This window comes from Oncorhynchus tshawytscha, linkage group LG12 (genome assembly GCF_018296145.1).
Source record: "Oncorhynchus tshawytscha isolate Ot180627B linkage group LG12, Otsh_v2.0, whole genome shotgun sequence".
NCBI classification, from domain to species: Eukaryota; Metazoa; Chordata; class Actinopteri; order Salmoniformes; family Salmonidae; genus Oncorhynchus; species Oncorhynchus tshawytscha.
Genome location: NC_056440.1, coordinates 68,931,068 through 68,951,435, shown reverse-complemented (window position 1 = coordinate 68,951,435; position 20,368 = coordinate 68,931,068). Strand labels below are relative to the sequence as shown.

Sequence of the window (20,368 nt, the reverse complement as noted above, 5' to 3'; positions counted from 1 at the left end):
GAGGGGATGGGAGGATGGGAGGAGTGTGGAGAGGAGAGGGATGGGAGGAGTGTGGAGAGGGAGGGGATGGGAGGAGTGTGGGAGGAGGAGGAGTGTGGAGAGGAGGAGTGTGGAGAGGGAGGGGATGGGAGGAGATGGAGAGGGAGGAGTGTGGAGAGGAGAGGGGATGGGAGGAGTATGGAGAGGAGGAGTGGAGAGGAGAGGGGATGGGAGGAGTATGGAGAGGAGGAGTGTGGAGAGGAGAGGGGATGGGAGGAGTGTGGAGAGGAGAGGAGGGGATGGGAGGAGGAGTGTGGAGAGGAGAGGGGATGGGAGGGGAGAGAGGAGGAGTGTGGAGAGGAGGATGTGGAGAGGAGGAGGGGATGGGAGGAGTATGGAGAGGAGGAGTGTGGAGAGGAGGAGTGGAGATGGGATGGGAGGAGGATGTGGAGAGGAGTGTGGAGGGGGGATGTGGAGAGGAGGGGATGGGAGGAGTGTGGAGAGGAGAGGGGATGGGAGGAGTTTGGAGAGGAGAGGGGATGGGAGGAGTATGGAGAGGAGGAGTGTGGAGAGGAGAGGGGATGGGAGGAATGTGGAGAGGAGAGGGGATGGGAGGAGTGTGGAGAGGAGGAGTGTGGAGAGGGAGATGGGGAGGATGGGAGATGAGGAGAGTGGGAGAGGAGGAGTGTGGAGAGGAGATGGGATGGGAGGAGTGTGGAGAGGAGGAGTGGAGAGAGGAGAGGGGATGGGAGGAGTGTGGAGAGGAGGAGTGTGGAGAGAGAGATGAGGGGATGGGAGGAGTGTGGAGAGGAGAGGGGATGGGAGGAGTGTGGAGAGGAGGAGTGTGGAGAGGAGATGGGATGGGAGGAGTGTGAGAGAGGAGAGGGGATGGGAGGAGTGTGGAGAGGAGAGGGGATGGGAGGAGTGTGGAGAGGAGGAGTGTGGAGAGGAGAGGGGATGGGAGGAGGAGAGGGAGGGTCTGTGGAGGGTGGAGAGGAGAGGGGATGGGAGGAGTGTGGAGAGGAGAGGGATGGGAGGAGGTGGAGAGGAGGTGTGGAGAGGAGAGGGGATGGGAGGAGTGTGGAGAGGAGAGGGGATGGGAGGAGTGTGGAGAGGAGAGGGGATGGGAGGAGTGTGGAGAGGAGAGGGGATGGGAGGAGTGTGGAGAGGAGGAGTGTGGAGAGGAGAGGGGATGGGAGGAGTGTGGAGAGGAGAGGGTCTTGGAGGACTGTGGAGAGGAGGAGTGTGGAGAGGAGAGGGTCTTGGAGGAATGTCGAAAGGGGCTTGGAGGAGTGTGGAAAGGGGCTTGGAGGAGTGTGGAAAGGGGCTTGGAGGAGTGTGGAAAGGGGCTTGGAGGAGTGTGGAAAGGGGCTTGGAGGAGTGTGGAAAGGGGCTTGGAGGAGTGTGGAAAGGGGCTTGGAGGAGTGTGGTGGGGGTTCAGAGTGCTGCTATCCTAAAGCTCTACTGGTGATGACAGGGGCCTGCTGACTGACTGACAGGGACCAGAGAGCAGAGCAACACCACTACCAAACAGACCTTTAAAAAGGGACAGATACTGTACCTCAGAACAGGATAAGATACCTACAGGGGCTGATACTCCCTGAATAACTCCATTATTGAGACCTACAGGCCTCAAGGGTTTGGTGCATGCGTGTTATGAAATAGCAGATGAGAGGTACAGGTAAGTATGAAGTCACATTTCCCAGTTCGCACTGAAAACTCACAGGTCAAAGCGACATAGCACGCCAGGCAGGGCCAAAGCAGACATTAGGAAGAGCCAGTCTTGGTCCAGATTGTATAGGTTTTATGATGAATCTCTGTGCTTTTAAAGAAAGGATCCAGACTGATGTCTTAAGAATGGAGTGTTATAACAGCCCACCAGTCTGACACTACTCAGAGGGAGCACTGCCCACTTTGTCTGGCTTGCCCACACAGGCCCCTGGCTGTGTGACTGTCTAACTCTGTAACCAAGGTGTAGCAACTTTATCGAATGGCTGTTAGTTAGCATTTCCTTCACAGTTGAAAACCTCTTTCATATATCCAGTCTGTTTCTCAATTCATGCAGCTTGGTTGGACTGTGAGGTAGCTGGTAACAGTATTTTCCACGCTAGTTCCCACCCTTGCCCTCTAGTCTTACCTTGAAGGCATACTTGCGGCTGATGTGGTCATCAGGCTCCACAGGGGCGATGACATAACTGGGCAGCGGGATGCTCCCCAAAACCGTCTCCTCTCTGCTGTCTAGAGGGACACACACACACACACACACACACACACACACACACACACGCAGGTCATCATTATCACACAATACACAACAGCCCAGCACACACCTCACCGCTGGCCCACTGCCTTGACTACTTTAATTATTCTACCAGTTTATAAATAGCATGACATAACTGATTCATCAATGCACCAATATGTTCCTGCATGGTGATTCGTGACTGTAGGAAATGTAATTGGAGAGACATAAGGATGATTCAAGGAGCCGCTGTGCTGTGGTGGCAGGAAGCAGGACTGGAGGCTTATCTCTAGCTCAGTGTGATGAATGGCGGAGAGGTGAAAGAAAGAGGGAAATAGAGATAGAAAGAGACAGAAGAGGAGAGAGAATAGCCTGTGGCAGAACAGAACCTTGTCTAACTTCAGTCATGTCTCTCTGATTGAAAGGTTTAGCTCGACTAAGAGGCAGACGACTTGGAATTAAGACGACTGGCTCAGATTTCATAACCAAATCAATTCACCCTGCGACTATTTTAATTAGTCTCAATTAAATCCTGACCCGGTGTGCCTGTGTGACTCACCTTTGTAATAAAACAAGCAGTAGTCAGACAACACAAACCACTTCCTCTTCCACAGTCTCATTCCAGAGCTGTCCTGGAGGAGAAACACAACAAGGAATGTAAAGCCCTCTCAGCAATACAACATCACCTTCTAATGCACATTCTAATTCAAAACCATAGCTGGGGAATATAGGCTAATGTACCCATTTACAGGGAGAGGGAAAGCACAAGAAAATTCATACATTTCATTAGTACAGCCAGTAATGGTGTTCCCCCTGAACAGAACAGGGCTCATGTCCTGCCATGATAGGAGCTCCAGTAGGTCTAACTAATTCTCTCTAATCAGAATCCTGTTATCAATGATTCATTAGTGTTCTGCAACCATCAATCCCTTGTCTGTCTGTCTAAACACTCCTTATGAGTCGATGACGTGTTACCATGTCAGGGTCTTAAATCTCACCCCCTCTGGCCTGCCTCAGGGGTGTTACACCTCCGTGCCAGCCTCGCCAGGGGGCATCAGTCAACAGGAGGCAATCACCCTGGGTGTCGTCCTCTTATACCTCACCCCTAAAGAGACATCTCTCTCATGCTCCCTCCGTCCTCTAGGTAAATGGAGATCCATAGAAGGGGTTCATAAATGAGAAATGATGACTGTCGTTCCCTGTTTACTCAGCCAGAGTCCACCAGGTCACAGTCATTAATACTGTAGTACATTCTCATAGACCTGGACTCTCATCATTACTTAGCCTGAATTATGCATTAAGTGGAAGGCCACTGTAAATGACATGACATAATATGACAGAGATGTAATATCGACGTGAGATGTGTGTGTGCTCCCGTTAGAGTGGAGGACAGTTTACCATTAGACCCCAACACACGGCCCTTAGCTATAGCTACAGTCATTGAGTTATAGCCATAATTATGGAGATTCTTAGCCATAATTATGGAGATTCCTCTGAACCATACAGTAGCTATAGTGATTGAGTTGTACTCTTAGCCATAATTATGGAGATTCCTCTGAACCATACAGTAGCTATAGTGATTGAGTTGTACTCTTAGCCATAACTATGGAGATTTCTCTGAACCATACAGTAGCTACAGTGACTGAGGTGGGGTGATGTGGAGGGCTCACCTGTTTGTAGAGCCATCCCCTGACAACCACAGGGATATTGGGGTTCCTCTTGATGGCTTGGTCCCTCTTGCCGAAGCTGTGTACCTTGCCACTACTCCTAGAGCCCTGCGGCTGGAAAAACAAACACGTTGGTTATGAACGGGGTTTCCTTTATATACTGGTTTACAAACAACATCTGCTATTAGCTGCCCAGGGAGCTCAGTGGTAAGGAGCTGTGTGAAAGAAATGTGGTATTACAGACACAACCAGTAGGAAGAGGAGCATGTATCTAAACAATATGACCATTCAGTCCCATGTTTATAGAGATCATTAGGTGTTACCGTATGACCATTCAGTCCCATGTTTATAGAGATCATTAGGTGTTACCGTATGACCATTCAGTCCCATGTTTATAGAGATCATTAGGTGTTACTGTATAACCATTCAGTCCCATGTTTATAGAGATCATTAGGTGTTACCGTATGACCATTCAGTCGCATGTTTATAGAGATCATTAGGTGTTACTATATAACCCTTCAGTCCCATGTTTATAGAGATCATTAGGTGTTACCGTATGACCATTCAGTCCCATGTTTATAGAGATCATTAGGTGTTACTGTATAACCCTTCAGTCCCATGTTTATAGAGATCATTAGGTGTTACTGTATAACCCTTCAGTCCCATGTTTATAGAGATCATTAGGTGTTACCGTATGACCATTCAGTCGCATGTTTATAGAGATCATTAGGTGTTACTGTATAACCCTTCAGTCCCATGTTTATAGAGATCATTAGGTGTTACTGTATAACCCTTCAGTCCCATGTTTATAGAGATCATTAGGTGTTACCGTATGACCATTCAGTCCCATGTTTATAGAGATCATTAGGTGTTACCGTATGACCATTCAGTCCCATGTTTATAGAGATCATTAGGTGTTACTGTATAACCCTTCAGTCCCATGTTTATAGAGATCATTAGGTGTTACCGTATGACCATTCAGTCGCATGTTTATAGAGATCATTAGGTGTTACCGTATGACCATTCAGTCCCATGTTTATAGAGATCATTAGGTGTTACCGTATGACCATTCAGTCCCATGTTTATAGAGATCATTAGGTGTTACTGTATGTTTGATGATTAGATTATGAAAAACATTTTGATTTTGAGACTGGGGCCCACAAATGTTTGAAGTTAGTCATTTTAGTTATTAACTTTCTCCTTTGTGTTTCTCTCTGTTTCTCATTTGATTTAGCTTTAACCTTCTAATTTCAGCATCTCATATGACCAGCAAGCTGTCATGTTCGTTGTAATGATGAGACCAAGGCGCAGCGTGATAAGAATACATTCTGCTTTAATTAACGAAGAACACTTAAACTAACAAAACTAACATGAAGCTATGATAAACAGAGTGCTGACATGCAACTACACAGACAATAACCCACAAAACCAAAATGGTAAATGGCAACCTAAATAGGATCCCCAATCAGAGACAACGATAAACAGCTGTCTATGATTGGGAACCAATTCAGGCCACCATACACAGACCTACATATACCTAGACATAATAACACCCCATAGATATACAAAAACACCTAGACAGGTCAACAACACCTAGACAATACTAAAACTAAACAAACCACCCTTGTCACACCCTGACCTAACCAAAATAATAAAGAAAACTAAGATAACTAAGGTCAGGGCGTGACACAAGCACACTTCCCCCAAATGGGAATACAGTATTATAATCATACATTAAGATTTGATGAGGCACAGTAGCATTCTTTCAAGGCCTGCTGGTTTTCTCACTCCTCTGAATCTCACAGATGATTTCAGATAAATGTTCAACTGAGCCAAATCAGATTGCACCCTAGCAACAGTTGAGTTAGGTTTCCATTGCAGGGGATCATTATATGCCATTTCCTCCTCCACAGCTGGCAAAAACATGCACTAATTACTGAAACTACTGTACGGCCAGACAAACATGCAGAGCATTAGGAAATCTACACAGCGTTTGTCAGAAGAACCATCGAGAGAACAGCCTTATTTAAAGTTTAGCAGATATTAGAAATCATTGTGTAGTCACATATTCACTGTACTGTGATTGGAAACTCAACGTTCCCCTTATTGTATACATAGATAGTGAATTTTAAAGCAAGTCTATACTCTACTTACCATTGAGAATGAGCAAGTGGTCATCGATAATGCCCTGTCTGCCACTCTGCTTGAAATGACTGGCACCTCTGATAGCAGACAACACGTTGACATGAGGTCTGATGAGGTGCTGCTTCTAACACAGGTACAACAATCTTAGGAGAGCTACTTTCACAACCGTAGAGGCACTGTTCTATAGGAATACTTATACGCCTACTGCAGTGCTTAGAGTCCCAGTCAAGTCAGTGCATGTGTTTGGGTGCTGTGTGTAGCTGAAGAGTGTTGTGTTACTATGATTGTGTTGATAGGTTGACTGGGGATTGATTGGTTTCAGACAGCTCATATGATGCTGACACAATGCTGTCTCTCACTCACAGGCCTGAAGCATTACTGAGACAGCCAGGAGGTCATTTTACAGCTAGCCAGGCAGGCAGGCGTGTGCTGTCTCTCACTCACAGGCCTGAAGCATTACTGACACAGCCAGGAGGTCATTTTACAGCTAGCCAGGCAGGCAGGTGTGTGCTGCCTCAACACTCACTAACGTTAACACCCGTCAGTCAGACTGGAGAGGCGATAGTGAGTTGGCAGGTAGCCCTGTCATGCCACCCAGCATGGCCACCCCTCTCAGCCTGGGAGAGCTGGGCCACGGGGGAAGAAGGGAGAGGAGGCTGGCAGGCTTTTTCTGGAAGTTGGAGACAGTCAGATGTATGTGGCCTGGGAAGGGTCAAGGAAGAGCCACTAAATCACTTTACAGATGGGCAGCTGGGTGTCATGTGAGTACTGAACTGCCAATGTCCTGAAGATAGACCCCAGCCATGTCAGTGGCAGAGCAGAGGAGACCACAGGGTCTGGAAGACAGCCTCACTGCCCTCATCTGCCCTCTGTGGAAGTATGATCCTTATAAGAAGGGGACATGGGCATTCTATGGAGTGTCACTTCCCCACCTGTGCCTTCAAAACATCCAATAGCAGCAGTTTCATCTTCTAATACTGTTCCTTTACTAAACCATTTGAGTAAAGCCTTTTATATGCACATAGTGAATCCATGGCCAACCACCGTGGAGGTTTAATTGAGTTTCACTGGGCTTGAAGAAAATCACTAACCTATTACAGTCTACAGCCATTAATCAAAATGAGAGTGTTCTGGAGGAGATGATACCAATTCTCCAGCATGAGCATTAACAGTCTCCCAGTACCCTTAGAAACAATAGCAATTCAAACACTTTACACTGCAATCACTGGACCTAATTGCTGCAACACTGGTGTGGGATAGACCCAAACAAATGAAACACACTGAGTAAACAACGCATGCTCATAAAAGAGAGATGTTTTCTCACCTTTGACCCTGAGGTGGCGTCCACTGTTGATGAGGTCACTGCCTTGGAAGTCTGGCTGACCATTCTGGGGGGCCTCTGACTGGCCGGTGGCGGTGGCTTGGACATGCCCCGGGACTCTGTCCTGCAGGGGAGGCAGCACAGAAGGAAATCAATGACATAGACATGAGCGGTCATGCTAGTATCTCACCACCACCACCATACCTCTGTAGTGGATCTGCATTAAAGGGAGCCAGGGTTAACTTAAGGGATGGGTTCTCAGAGAGGAAACGACAACTTCCTGCCACACAACCTGTCACAGCCAATGCAATTACAGCTATGTTAACAGGCAGGACTTTTTTGTAGCAGCCACTCAAGTAACACTTTGTCTGCCACTGTCCCTGGGGCTGGCATGTCTTGTTTCATAAGAGGACATGTTATATGACAAATAACTTTTACACCTCCACATAACCTCCAACACAAAGACCCAGAGCAGAGATACCAGAGCTACAGCAGACGAGCTTACTCATGATCAAATATCCACTCTCTCTTTATCTCTCTCGCTCCCTCTCTCACATACACACACACACACACACACACACACACACACAAACCCCTAAACACACACGCATGCACGCACACATACACACACAAGGTGTCCTGACCTCCAGACAAAAATCATATTTACATCCATTAGATAACTCACTCACTCACTCAGCAGAGACCACCCATGCTTTCCAAATTACACCTCACGTTTCCTCATGACATCATCACATTGTTACAGTCAGGAACTGTTTTTGTAAGAAATACAATCCGTTCCAGTTCACTGGCATAACATGAAAATCAACCAGCTTCTCTTATCTACAGATGTAGTATCTTAATTTGAGCTTTCTTTTGTTGATGATCATTTTCCTTCCGAGCAGGAAATGCAAACGTATAGCGTATTCAAGGTTTAAAAAGGCTTCTAAAGTTTGTAATTCCACTTTAAAATGTCAGACTTGATTTGCCCTAAAAATGCATCAACCTCACCAAAAAATGAATTATAATCCACATTTCCTGTTGCTGCAGGATTATTTTCCTGCTGAAGAAAACTGGCTCAAATTTAACCAGGCTCTCCCAATATCTGGCCTCAAGTACCGCTACTCATAGAGCATTCCATTACAGTTTTAGGGCACCTAGGTGGTTGCTCCCTTAGGATAAAGCAGGAATCTGAGGCAGTTATGGAATGCACAGGTCACACTGTTACACAGATTGTAGTGAGCGTAAATGGCAAACTGCCTGGAAACTTCAGCAGGAAGGGGGATTATGGGAAATCTATGTTCCAAGAAGGCCATAGGGGCTTTCTCTTTGTAATAAGGTTCATTAGAACAGAGGAAATGTATCAATTAATGTGCCATTCTATAATTAATAAACGTCCCCTTCGATAAAAACATAGTATTCCCGAGGGGCTGGGTAAACAAATAATGACATTAATTACAAATGAAGTGCTGAGGCGTAACACAGCTCCTCCCATCTCCTGATGTCAGATTCAGACAAGTTACTGTATAGGTTCACTGCTCCTGAAGTCAATATAACCCAATTACCAGCTGCAGAATCTCCAGAGCCTTGTTCAATAGTACTTTAATAATAAATGAACTGACAAAATGCTCTCTGACATTGGGGGCTGAGGAGTGATCAAGTCAAGAACAAATGGGTCTGCTTGTGTTCACAAGTGGTTGTGAGAGTGTATCATTCATCACAGAGGTAGCTATGCCTAATCAGAGTGTATCATTCATCACAGAGGTAGCTATGCCTAATCAGAGTGTATCATTCATCACAGAGGTAGCTATGCCTAATCAGAGTGTATCATTCATCACAGAGGTAGCTATGCCTAATCAGAGTGTATCATTCATCACAGAGGTAGCTATGCCTAATCCGAGTGTATCATTCATCACAGAGGAAGCTATGCCTAATCAGAGTGTATCATTCATCACAGAGGTAGCTATGCCTAATCAGAGTGTATCATTCATCACAGAGGAAGCTATGCCTAATCAGAGTGTATCATTCATCACAGAGGTAGCTATGCCTAATCAGACAGAGTGTATCATTCATCACAGAGGTAGCTATGCCTAATCCGAGTGTATCATTCATCACAGAGGAAGCTATGCCTAATCAGAGTGTATCATTCATCACAGAGGTAGCTATGCCTAATCAGAGTGTATCATTCATCACAGAGGAAGCTATGCCTAATCAGAGTGTATCATTCATCACAGAGGTAGCTATGCCTAATCAGAGTGTATCATTCATCACAGAGGAAGCTATGCCTACTCAGAGTGTATCATTCATCACAGAGGAAGCTATGCCTAATCAGAGTGTATCATTCATCACAGAGGTAGCTATGCCTAATCAGAGTGTATCATTCATCACAGAGGTAGCTATGCCTAATCAGAGTGTATCATTCATCACAGAGGTAGCTATGCCTAATCAGAGTGTATCATTCATCACAGAGGAAGCTATGCCTAATCAGAGTGTATCATTCATCACAGAGGAAGCTATGCCTAATCAGAGTGTATCATTCATCACAGAGGTAGCTATGCCTAATCAGAGTGTATCATTCATCACAGAGGTAGCTATGCCTAATCTGAGTGTATCATTCATCACAGAGGTAGCTATGCCTAATCAGAGTGTATCATTCATCACAGAGGAAGCTATGCCTAATCAGAGTGTATCATTCATCACAGAGGTAGCTATGCCTAATCAGAGTGTATCATTCATCACAGAGGTAGCTATGCCTAATCAGAGTGTATCATTCATCACAGAGGTAGCTATGCCTAATCAGAGTGTATCATTCATCACAGAGGAAGCTATGCCTAATCAGAGTGTATCATTCATCACAGAGGTAGCTATGCCTAATCAGAGTGTATCATTCATCACAGAGGTAGCTATGCCTAATCAGAGTGTATCATTCATCACAGAGTAGTAGCTATGCCTAATCAGAGTGTATCATTCATCACAGAGGTAGCTATGCCTAATCAGAGTGTATCATTCATCACAGAGGTAGCTATGCCTAATCAGACAGAGTGTATCATTCATCACAGAGGTAGCTATGCCTAATCAGAGTGTATCATTCATCACAGAGGTAGCTATGCCTAATCAGAGTGTATCATTCATCACAGAGGTAGCTATGCCTAATCAGAGTGTATCATTCATCACAGAGGAAGCTATGCCTAATCAGAGTGTATCATTCATCACAGAGGTAGCTATGCCTAATCAGAGTGTATCATTCATCACAGAGGTAGCTATGCCTAATCAGAGTGTATCATTCATCACAGAGGTAGCTATGCCTAATCAGAGTGTATCATTCATCACAGAGGTAGCTATGCCTCAATCAGAGTGCATCATTCATCACAGAGGTAGCTATGCCTAATCAGACAGAGTGTATCATTCATCACAGAGGTAGCTATGCCTAATCAGAGTGTATCATTCATCACAGAGGTAGCTATGCCTAATCAGACAGAGTGTATCATTCATCACAGAGGTAGCTATGCCTAATCAGAGTGCATCATTCATCACAGAGGTAGCTATGCCTAATCAGAGTGTATCATTCATCACAGAGGTAGCTATGCCTAATCAGACAGAGTGCATCATTCATCACAGAGGTAGCTATGCCTAATCAGAGTGTATCATTCATCACAGAGGTAGCTATGCCTAATCAGAGTGTATCATTCATCACAGAGGTAGCTATGCCTAATCAGAGTGTATCATTCATCACAGAGGTAGCTATGCCTAATCAGAGTGTATCATTCATCACAGAGGAAGCTATGCCTAATCAGAGTGTATCATTCATCACAGAGGTAGCTATGCCTAATCAGAGTGTATCATTCATCACAGAGGAAGCTATGCCTAATCAGAGTGTATCATTCATCACAGAGGTAGCTATGCCTAATCAGAGTGTATCATTCATCACAGAGGTAGCTATGCCTAATCAGAGTGTATCATTCATCACAGAGGTAGCTATGCCTAATCAGAGTGTATCATTCATCACAGAGGAAGCTATGCCTAATCAGAGTGTATCATTCATCACAGAGGTAGCTATGCCTAATCAGAGTGTATCATTCATCACAGAGGTAGCTATGCCTAATCAGAGTGTATCATTCATCACAGAGGTAGCTATGCCTAATCAGAGTGTATCATTCATCACAGAGGTAGCTATGCCTAATCAGAGTGTATCATTCATCAGAGGTAGCTATGCCTAATCAGAGTGTATCATTCATCACAGAGGTAGCTATGCCTAATCCGAGTGTATCATTCATCACAGAGGTAGCTATGCCTAATCAGAGTGTATCATTCATCACAGAGGTAGCTATGCCTAATCAGAGTGTATCATTCATCACAGAGGTAGCTATGCCTAATCAGAGTGTATCATTCATCACAGAGGAAGCTATGCCTAATCAGAGTGTATCATTCATCACAGAGGTAGCTATGCCTAATCAGAGTGTATTATTCATCACAGAGGTAGCTATGCCTAATCAGAGTGTATCATTCATCACAGAGGAAGCTATGCCTAATCAGAGTGTATCATTCATCACAGAGGAAGCTATGCCTAATCAGAGTGTATCATTCATCACAGAGGAAGCTATGCCTAATCAGAGTGTATCATTCATCACAGAGGAAGCTATGCCTAATCAGTTTACTACCAGTTTATATGGACGTGCTGCTCACACAACATTCTTGATAAGGTCATCCTCAGCTATTTACGGTAGTTTCATGAGCAAGAAGTCTGTGTGAGGATGGTACAATGTCTGCAGCCCGTTGAGACAGACATGTTAGTAGCTCCACTAAGAGGCCCTTCTTTACGTAGATTTAAGGATAAAACGGTGTATTACATCTCTATCAGGCACTTTTCATTTGTGGTTCTTTCCTATTCATAGCAGATAGTGTAAAGAGGATGCTGAGGGACAAGAGGACAAGAGGTGGCTGTGGGATCAGAGTTGCTTAGGGCTGAAATCGAAGATGTCTTACTGACAGACCAGCCTGTCTGTTAATTACACTATGCAGAGGATATGCCTGAAACTCAAACCCTCAAACTGACATGCACAGGGCTAGGAATTAACTATGACATTTTCAAATGACATGTATTACCTATGATTAATTGACTGAGTCATTTCAGTACTAGCTAAGGGCACAGTTTTATTGAAATGAGCCGTACCATAGTTTTTCTAGAATAGTGACGGTCATAGAATGATGTTAGGAGAGTGTCAGAGACTTTAAAGCCTTAGGGAGCAAGCTGAGGTCCATCTGCGCTGCTCAACCTTTTAAAAAACCTCTCCATTGACCATGTGTCCCTGCCATCTCAGTGGTGTGTTTGTGTGTGTAGGAGGGAAGCTTCACTCAGAGGTTCACTCCTCTGTGTCACTCAGACAGCCATGAAAGTGCCGCCTACACAGAGCCGTCCATTCTGGGCATCACTCACAGAACTCACTGCTCTCTGGAAACGAAGGCAGGGGCTGGGATGTTTAGAGAAAGCCGGATGGCTGTAGGTTCACTTCAAAGCAAGTACTCAAGAAGATTTAACTCAACTGAATAAGCCTAATGTCCTCATTGCTATATAGTACAGATATTAGATTTCTGAAAAGTATCTCCTCAGTGTAAGTGTGTGCTCTTCCTCAGTGTGTGCGCTTCCTCAGTGTGTGCTCTTCCTCAGTGTACGTGTGTGCTCTTCCTCAGTGTACGTGTGTGCTCTTCCTCAGTGTACGTGTGCTCTTCCTCAGTGTACGTGTGCTCTTCCTCAGTGTACGTGTGTGCTCTTCCTCAGTCCTCGTGTGTGCTCTTCCTCTTCCTCAGTGTGTGCTCTTCCTCAGTGTGTGCTCTTCCTCAGTGTGTGCTCTTCCTCAGTGTACGTGTGTGCTCTTCCCCTTCCTCAGTGTGTGCGCTTCCTCAGTGTGTGCTCTTCCTCAGTGTACGTGTGTGCTCTTCCTCAGTGTACAAGTGTGTGCTCTTCCTCAGTGTACGTGTGTGCTCTTCCTCAGTGTACGTGTGTGCTCTTCCTCAGTGTACGTGTGTGCTCTTCCTCTTCCTCAGTGTGTGCTCTTCCTCAGTGTGTGCTCTTCCTCAGTGTGTGCTCTTCCTCAGTGTACGTGTGTGCTCTTCCTCAGTGTACGTGTGTGCTCTTCCTCAGTGTAAGTGTGTGCTCTTCCTCAGTGTGTGCTCTTCCTCAGTGTACGTGTGCTCTTCCTCAGTGTACGTGTGTGCTCTTCCTCAGTGTACTTGTGTGCTCTTCCTCAGTGTACGTGTGTGCTCTTCCTCAGTGTGCTCTTCCTCAGTGTACGTGTGCGCTCTTCCTCAGTGTACGTGTGTGCTCTTCCTCAGTGTGTGCTCTTCCTCAGTGTACGTGTGCGCTCTTCCTCAGTGTACGTGTGTGCTCTTCCTCAGTGTGTGTGCTCTTCCTCAGTGTGTGCTCTTCCTCAGTGTACGTGTGTGCTCTTCCTCAGTGTACGTGTGCGCTCTTCCTCAGTGTACGTGTGTGCTCTTCCTCAGTGTACGTGTGTGCTCTTCCTCAGTGTGTGCTCTTCCTCAGTGTGTGCTCTTCCTCAGTGTGTGCTCTTCCTCAGTGTGTGCTCTTCCTCAGTGTGTGCTCTTCCTCAGTGTACGTGTGTGCTCTTCCTCAGTGTACGTGTGTGCTCTTCCTCAGTGTACGTGTGTGCTCTTCCTCAGTGTACGTGTGTGCTCTTCCTCAGTGTACGTGTGTGCTCTTCCTCAGTGTACGCTCTTCCTCAGTGTACGTGTGTGCTCTTCCTCAGTGTGCTCTTCCTCAGTGTACGTGTGTGCTCTTCCTCAGTGTACGTGTGTGCTCTTCCTCAGTGTACATGTGTGCTCAGTGTACGTGTGTGCTCTTCCTCAGTGTACGTGTGTGCTCTTCCTCAGTGTACGTGTGTGCTCTTCCTCAGTGTGTGCTCTTCCTCAGTGTGTGCTCTTCCTCAGTGTGTGCTCTTCCTCAGTGTACGTGTGTGCTCTTCCTCAGTGTACGTGTGTGCTCTTCCTCAGTGTAAGTGTGTGCTCTTCCTCAGTGTGTGCTCTTCCTCAGTGTACGTGTGCTCTTCCTCAGTGTGTGTGCTCTTCCTCAGTGTACGTGTGTGCTCTTCCTCAGTGTACGTGTGTGCTCTTCCTCAGTGTACGTGTGTGCTCTTCCTCAGTGTACGTGTGTGCTCTTCCTCAGTGTGCTCTTCCTCAGTGTGCTCTTCCTCAGTGTACGTGTGTGCTCTTCCTCAGTGTACATGTGTGCTCTTCCTCAGTGTCAGTGTGTGTGCTCTTCCTCAGAGTGCTCTTCCTCAGTGTGCTCTTCCTCAGTGTACGTGTGCGCTCTTCCTCAGTGTACATGTGCGCTCTTCCTCAGTGTATGTGTGCGCTCTTCCTCAGTGTACGTGTGTGCTCTTCCTCAGTGTGTGCTCTTCCTCAGTGTACGTGTGTGCTCTTCCTCAGTGTACGTGTGTGCTCTTCCTCAGTGTACGTGTGTGCTCTTCCTCAGTGTGTGCTCTTCCTCAGTGTACGTGTGTGCTCTTCCTCAGTGTGTGCTCTTCCTCAGTGTACGTGTGTGCTCTTCCTCAGTGTACATGTGTGCTCTTCCTCAGTGTACGTGTGCGCTCTTCCTCAGTGTACGTGTGTGCTCTTCCTCAGTGTACGTGTGTGCTCTTCCTCAGTGTACGTGTGTGCTCTTCCTCAGTGTGCGCTCTTCCTCAGTGTACGTGTGTGCTCTTCCTCAGTGTACGTGTGTGCTCTTCCTCAGTGTACGTGTGCGCTCTTCCTCAGTGTACATGTGTGCTCTTCCTCAGTGTACGTGTGTGCTCTTCCTCAGTGTACGTGTGTGCTCTTCCTCAGTGTACGTGTGCGCTCTTCCTCAGTGTACGTGTGTGCTCTTCCTCAGTGTACGCTCTTCCTCAGTGTACATGTGTGCTCTTCCTCAGTGTACGTGTGCGCTCTTCCTCAGTGTACGTGTGTGCTCTTGTGCGCTCTTCCTCAGTGTGTGCTCTTCCTCAGTGTACGTGTGTGCTCTTCCTCAGTGTACGTGTGTGCTCTTCCTCAGTGTAAGTGTGTGCTCTTCCTCAGTGTGTGCTCTTCCTCAGTGTACGTGTGCTCTTCCTCAGTGTACGTGTGTGCTCTTCCTCAGTGTACGTGTGTGCTCTTCCTCAGTGTACGTGTGTGCTCTTCCTCAGTGTGTGCTCTTCCTCAGTGTACGTGTGTGCTCTTCCTCAGTGTACTTGTGTGCTCTTCCTCAGTGTACGTGTGCGCTCTTCCTCAGTGTACGTGTGCGCTCTTCCTCAGTGTACAGTGTGTGTGCTCTTCCTCAGTGTACGTGTGTGCTCTTCCTCAGTGTACGTGTGTGCTCTTCCTCAGTGTACGTGTGTGCTCTTCCTCAGTGTATGTGTGTGCTCTTCCTCAGTGTACGTGTGTGCTCTTCCTCAGTGTACGTGTGTGCTCTTCCTCAGTGTGTGTGCTCTTCCTCAGTGTACGTGTGTGCTCTTCCTCAGTGTACGTGTGTGCTCTTCCTCAGTGTACGCTCTTCCTCAGTGTACGTGTGTGCTCTTCCTCAGTGTGCTCTTCCTCAGTGTACGTGTGTGCTCTTCCTCAGTGTACGTGTGTGCTCTTCCTCAGTGTACGTGTGTGCTCTTCCTCAGTGTGCTCTTCCTCAGTGTACGTGTGTGCTCTTCCTCAGTGTACGTGTGTGCTCTTCCTCAGTGTGTGCTCTTCCTCAGTGTGTGCTCTTCCTCAGTGTGTGCTCTTCCTCAGTGTACGTGTGTGCTCTTCCTCAGTGTACGTGTGTGCTCTTCCTCAGTGTAAGTGTGTGCTCTTCCTCAGTGTGTGCTCTTCCTCAGTGTACGTGTGTGCTCTTCCTCAGTGTACGTGTGCTCTTCCTCAGTGTACGTGTGTGCTCTTCCTCAGTGTACGTGTGTGCTCTTCCTCAGTGTGTGCTCTTCCTCAGTGTGCTCTTCCTCAGTGTACGTGTGTGCTCTTCCTCAGTGTACATGTGTGCTCTTCCTCAGTGTGTGCTCTTCCTCAGTGTACGTGTGTGCTCTTCCTCAGTGTACGTGTGTGCTCTTCCTCAGAGTGCTCTTCCTCAGTGTGCTCTTCCTCAGAGTGCTCTTCCTCAGTGTGCTCTTCCTCAGTGTACGTGTGTGCTCTTCCTCAGTGTGCTCTTCCTCAGTGTACGTGTGTGCTCTTCCTCAGTGTACGTGTGTGCTCTTCCTCAGTGTACATGTGTGCTCTTCCTCAGTGTACGTGTGTGCTCTTCCTCAGTGTACCTCAGTGTGCTCTTCCTCAGAGTGCTCTTCCTCAGTGTGTGCTCTTCCTCAGAGTGCTCTTCCTCAGTGTGCTCTTCCTCAGTGTACGTGTGTGCTCTTCCTCAGTGTACATGTGTGCTCTTCCTCAGTGTACGTGTGTGCTCTTCCTCAGTGTACGTGTGTGCTCTTCCTCAGTGTGTGCTCTTCCTCAGTGTACATGTGTGCTCTTCCTCAGTGTACGCTCTTCCTCAGTGTACGTGTGTGCTCTTCCTCAGTGAGTGCTCTTCCTCAGTGTGTGCTCTTCCTCAGTGTGTGCTCTTCCTCAGTGTACGTGTGCGCTCTTCCTCAGTGTACGTGTGTGCTCTTCCTCAGTGTACGTGTGTGCTCTTCCTCAGTGTACGTGTGTGCTCTTCCTCAGTGTACGTGTGTGCTCTTCCTCAGTGTAAGTGTGTGCTCTTCCTCAGTGTGTGCTCTTCCTCAGTGTACGTGTGCTCTTCCTCAGTGTACGTGTGTGCTCTTCCTCAGTGTACGTGTGTGCTCTTCCTCAGTGTACGTGTGTGCTCTTCCTCAGACGTGTGTGCTCTTCCTCAGTGTGCTCTTCCTCAGTGTACGTGTGCGCTCTTCCTCAGTGTACATGTGTGCTCTTCCTCAGTGTGTGCTCTTCCTCAGTGTACGTGTGTGCTCTTCCTCAGTGTACGTGTGTGCTCTTCCTCAGAGTGCTCTTCCTCAGTGTGCTCTTCCTCAGTGTACGTGTGCGCTCTTCCTCAGTGTACATGTGTGCTCTTCCTCAGTGTGTGCTCTTCAGTGTGTGCCCTTCCTCAGTGTACGTGTGTGCTCTTCCTCAGAGTACGTGTGTGCTCTTCCTCAGAGTGCCCTTCCTCAGTGTGCTCTTTCAGTGTACGTGTGTGCTCTTCCTCAGTGTACATGTGCGCTCTTCCTCAGTGTACATGTGCGCTCTTCCTCAGTGTACGTGTGCTCTTCCTCAGTGTTCCTGTGTGCTCTTCCTCAGTGTACGTGTGCGCTCTTCCTCAGTGTACGTGTGCGCTCTTCCTCAGTGTACATGTGCGCTCTTCCTCAGTGTACGTGTGTGCTCTTCCTCAGTGTACGTGTGCGCTCTTCCTCAGTGTACGTGTGTGCTCTTCCTCTTCCTCAGTGTGCTCTTCCTCAGTGTACATGTGCGCTCTTCCTCAGTGTACATGTGTGCTCTTCCTCAGTGTACGTGTGTGCTCTTCCTCAGTGTACGTGTGTGCTCTTCCTCAGTGTACGTGTGTGCTCTTCCTCAGTGTACGTGTGTGCTCTTCCTCAGTGTACAGTGTGTGCTCTTCCTCAGTGTACGTGTGTGCTCTTCCTCAGTGTACGTGTGTGCTCTTCCTCAGTGTACATGTGCGCTCTTCCTCAGTGTACGTGTGCGCTCTTCCTCAGTGTACGTGTGCTCTTCCTCAGTGTACGTGTGCGCTCTTCCTCAGTGTACATGTGTGCTCTTCCTCAGTGTACGTGTGCGCTCTTCCTCAGTGTACGTGTGTGCTCTTCCTCAGTGTGTGCTCTTCCTCAGTGTACGTGTGTGCTCTTCCTCAGTGTGTGCTCTTCCTCAGTGTACGTGTGTGCTCTTCCTCAGTGTACGTGTGTGCTCTTCCTCAGTGTACATGTGTGCTCTTCCTCAGTGTACGTGGTGCTCTTCCTCAGTGTGTGCTCTTCCTCGTGTGTGCTCTTCCTCAGTGTACGTGTGTGCTCTTCCTCAGTGTACGTGTGTGCTCTTCCTCAGTGTGCTCTTCCTCAGTGTACGTGTGTGCTCTTCCTCAGTGTACGTGTGTGCTCTTCCTCAGTGTACGTGTGTGCTCTTCCTCAGTGTACATGTGTGCTCTTCCTCAGTGTACGTGTGTGCTCTTCCTCAGTGTGCTCTTCCTCAGTGTGTGCTCTTCCTCAGTGTACGCTCTTCCTCAGTGTACGTGTGTGCTCTTCCTCAGTGTGTGCTCTTCCTCAGTGTACATGTGTGTGCTCTTCCTCAGTGTACGTGTGTGCTCTTCCTCAGTGTACGTGTGTGCTCTTCCTCAGTGTACGTGTGTGCTCTTCCCTCAGTGTGCGCTCTTCCTCAGTGTACGTGTGTGCTCTTCCTCAGTGTACGTGTGCGCTCTTCCTCAGTGTACGTGTGTGCTCTTCCTCAGTGTGTGCTCTTCCTCAGTGTACGTGTGCGCTCTTCCTCAGTGTGTGCTCTTCCTGTGTACGTGTGTGCTCTTCCTCAGTGTACGTGTGCTCTTCCTCAGTGTACGTGTGCTCTTCCTCAGTGTACGTGTGTGCTCTTCCTCAGTGTGTGCTCTTCCTCAGTGTACGTGTGTGCTCTTCCTCAGTGTACGTGTGCGCTCTTGTCAGTGTGTGCTCTTCCTCAGTGTACGTGTGTGCTCTTCCTCAGTGTACGTGTGTGCTCTTCCTCAGTGTGTGCTCTTCCTCAGTGTACGTGTGTACGCTCTTCCTCAGTGTACGTGTGTGCTCTTCCTCAGTGTACGTGTGTGCTCTTCCTCAGTGTGTGCTCTTCCTCAGTGTACGTGTGTGCTCTTCTTCCTCAGTGTACGTGTGTGCTCTTCCTCAGTGTGTGCTCTTCCTCAGTGTACGTGTGTGCTCTTCCTCAGTGTGTGCTCTTCCTCAGTGTACGTGTGTGCTCTTCCTCAGTGTACGTGTGTGCTCTTCCTCAGTGTACGTGTGTGCTCTTCCTCAGTGTGCTCTTCCGTGTGTGCTCTTCCTCAGTGTGTGCTCTTCCTCAGTGTACGTGTGTGCTCTTCCTCAGTGTACGTGTGTGCTCTTCCTCAGTGTACGTGTGTGCTCTTCCTCAGTGTACGTGTGCGCTCTTCCTCAGTGTACGTGTGTGCTCTTCCTCAGTCACGTGTGTGCTCTTCCTCAGTGTACGTGTGCGCTCTTCCTCAGTGTACGTGTGTGCTCTTCCTCAGTGTGTGTGCTCTTCCTCAGTGTACGTGTGTGCTCTTCCTCAGTGTACGTGTGCGCTCTTCCTCAGTGTGCTCTTCCTCAGTGTACGTGTGTGCTCTTCCTCAGTGTACACTCTTCCTGTGTACGTGTGTGCTCTTCCTCAGTACGTGTGCTCTTCCTCAGTGTACGTGTGCGCTCTTCCTCAGTGTACGTGTGCTCTTCCTCAGTGTACGTGTGTGCTCTTCCTCAGTGTACGTGTGTGCTCTTCCTCAGTGTACGTGTGTGCTCTTCCTCAGTGTACGTGTGTGCTCTTCCTCAGTGTACGTGTGTGCTCTTCCTCAGTGCTCTTCCTCAGTGTGTGCGCTCTTCCTCAGTGTACGTGTGTGCTCTTCCTCAGTGTACGTGTGCGCTCTTCCTCAGTGTGTGCTCTTCCTCAGTGTACGTGTGTGCTCTTCCTCAGTGTACACTCTTCCTGTGTACGTGTGTGCTCTTCCCAGTCAGTGTGCGCTCTTCCTCAGTGTACGTGTGTGCTCTTCCTCAGTGTGTGCTCTTCCTCAGTGTACGTGTGTGCTCTTCCTCAGTGTACGTGTGTGCTCTTCCTCAGTGTGTGCTCTTCCTCAGTGTACGTGTGTGCTCTTCCTCAGTGTACGTGTGCGCTCTTCCTCAGTGTGTGCTCTTCCTCAGTGTACGTGTGTGCTCTTCCTCAGTGTACGTGTGTGCTCTTCCTCAGTGTGTGCTCTTCCTCAGTGTACGCTCTTCCTCAGTGTACGTGTACGCTCTTCCTCAGTGTACGTGTGTGCTCTTCCTCAGTGTACGTGTGTGCTCTTCCTCAGTGTGTGCTCTTCCTCAGTGTACGTGTGTGCTCTTC

At 47.8% G+C, this 20,368-nt stretch overlaps 1 protein-coding gene across 8 annotated transcripts in view; it reads right to left on the bottom strand.

Annotated features, from left to right (window-relative positions):
• The window catches only part of LOC112249280 (pleckstrin homology domain-containing family A member 7), a 152,088-nt gene that overhangs the window by 54,037 nt on the left and 77,683 nt on the right, over nt 1-20,368 (bottom strand). For all 8 annotated transcript variants that reach the window (XM_042330987.1, XM_042330988.1, XM_042330989.1 and 5 more), the window contains 4 exons: nt 7,355-7,475; nt 3,889-3,999; nt 2,778-2,850; nt 2,117-2,217 (listed from right to left, as the gene is read on the bottom strand). In XM_042330987.1, coding sequence (XP_042186921.1) covers nt 2,117-2,217; nt 2,778-2,850; nt 3,889-3,999; nt 7,355-7,475 — 406 coding nt within the window. The remainder of the gene's footprint in view (nt 1-2,116; nt 2,218-2,777; nt 2,851-3,888; nt 4,000-7,354; nt 7,476-20,368) is intronic.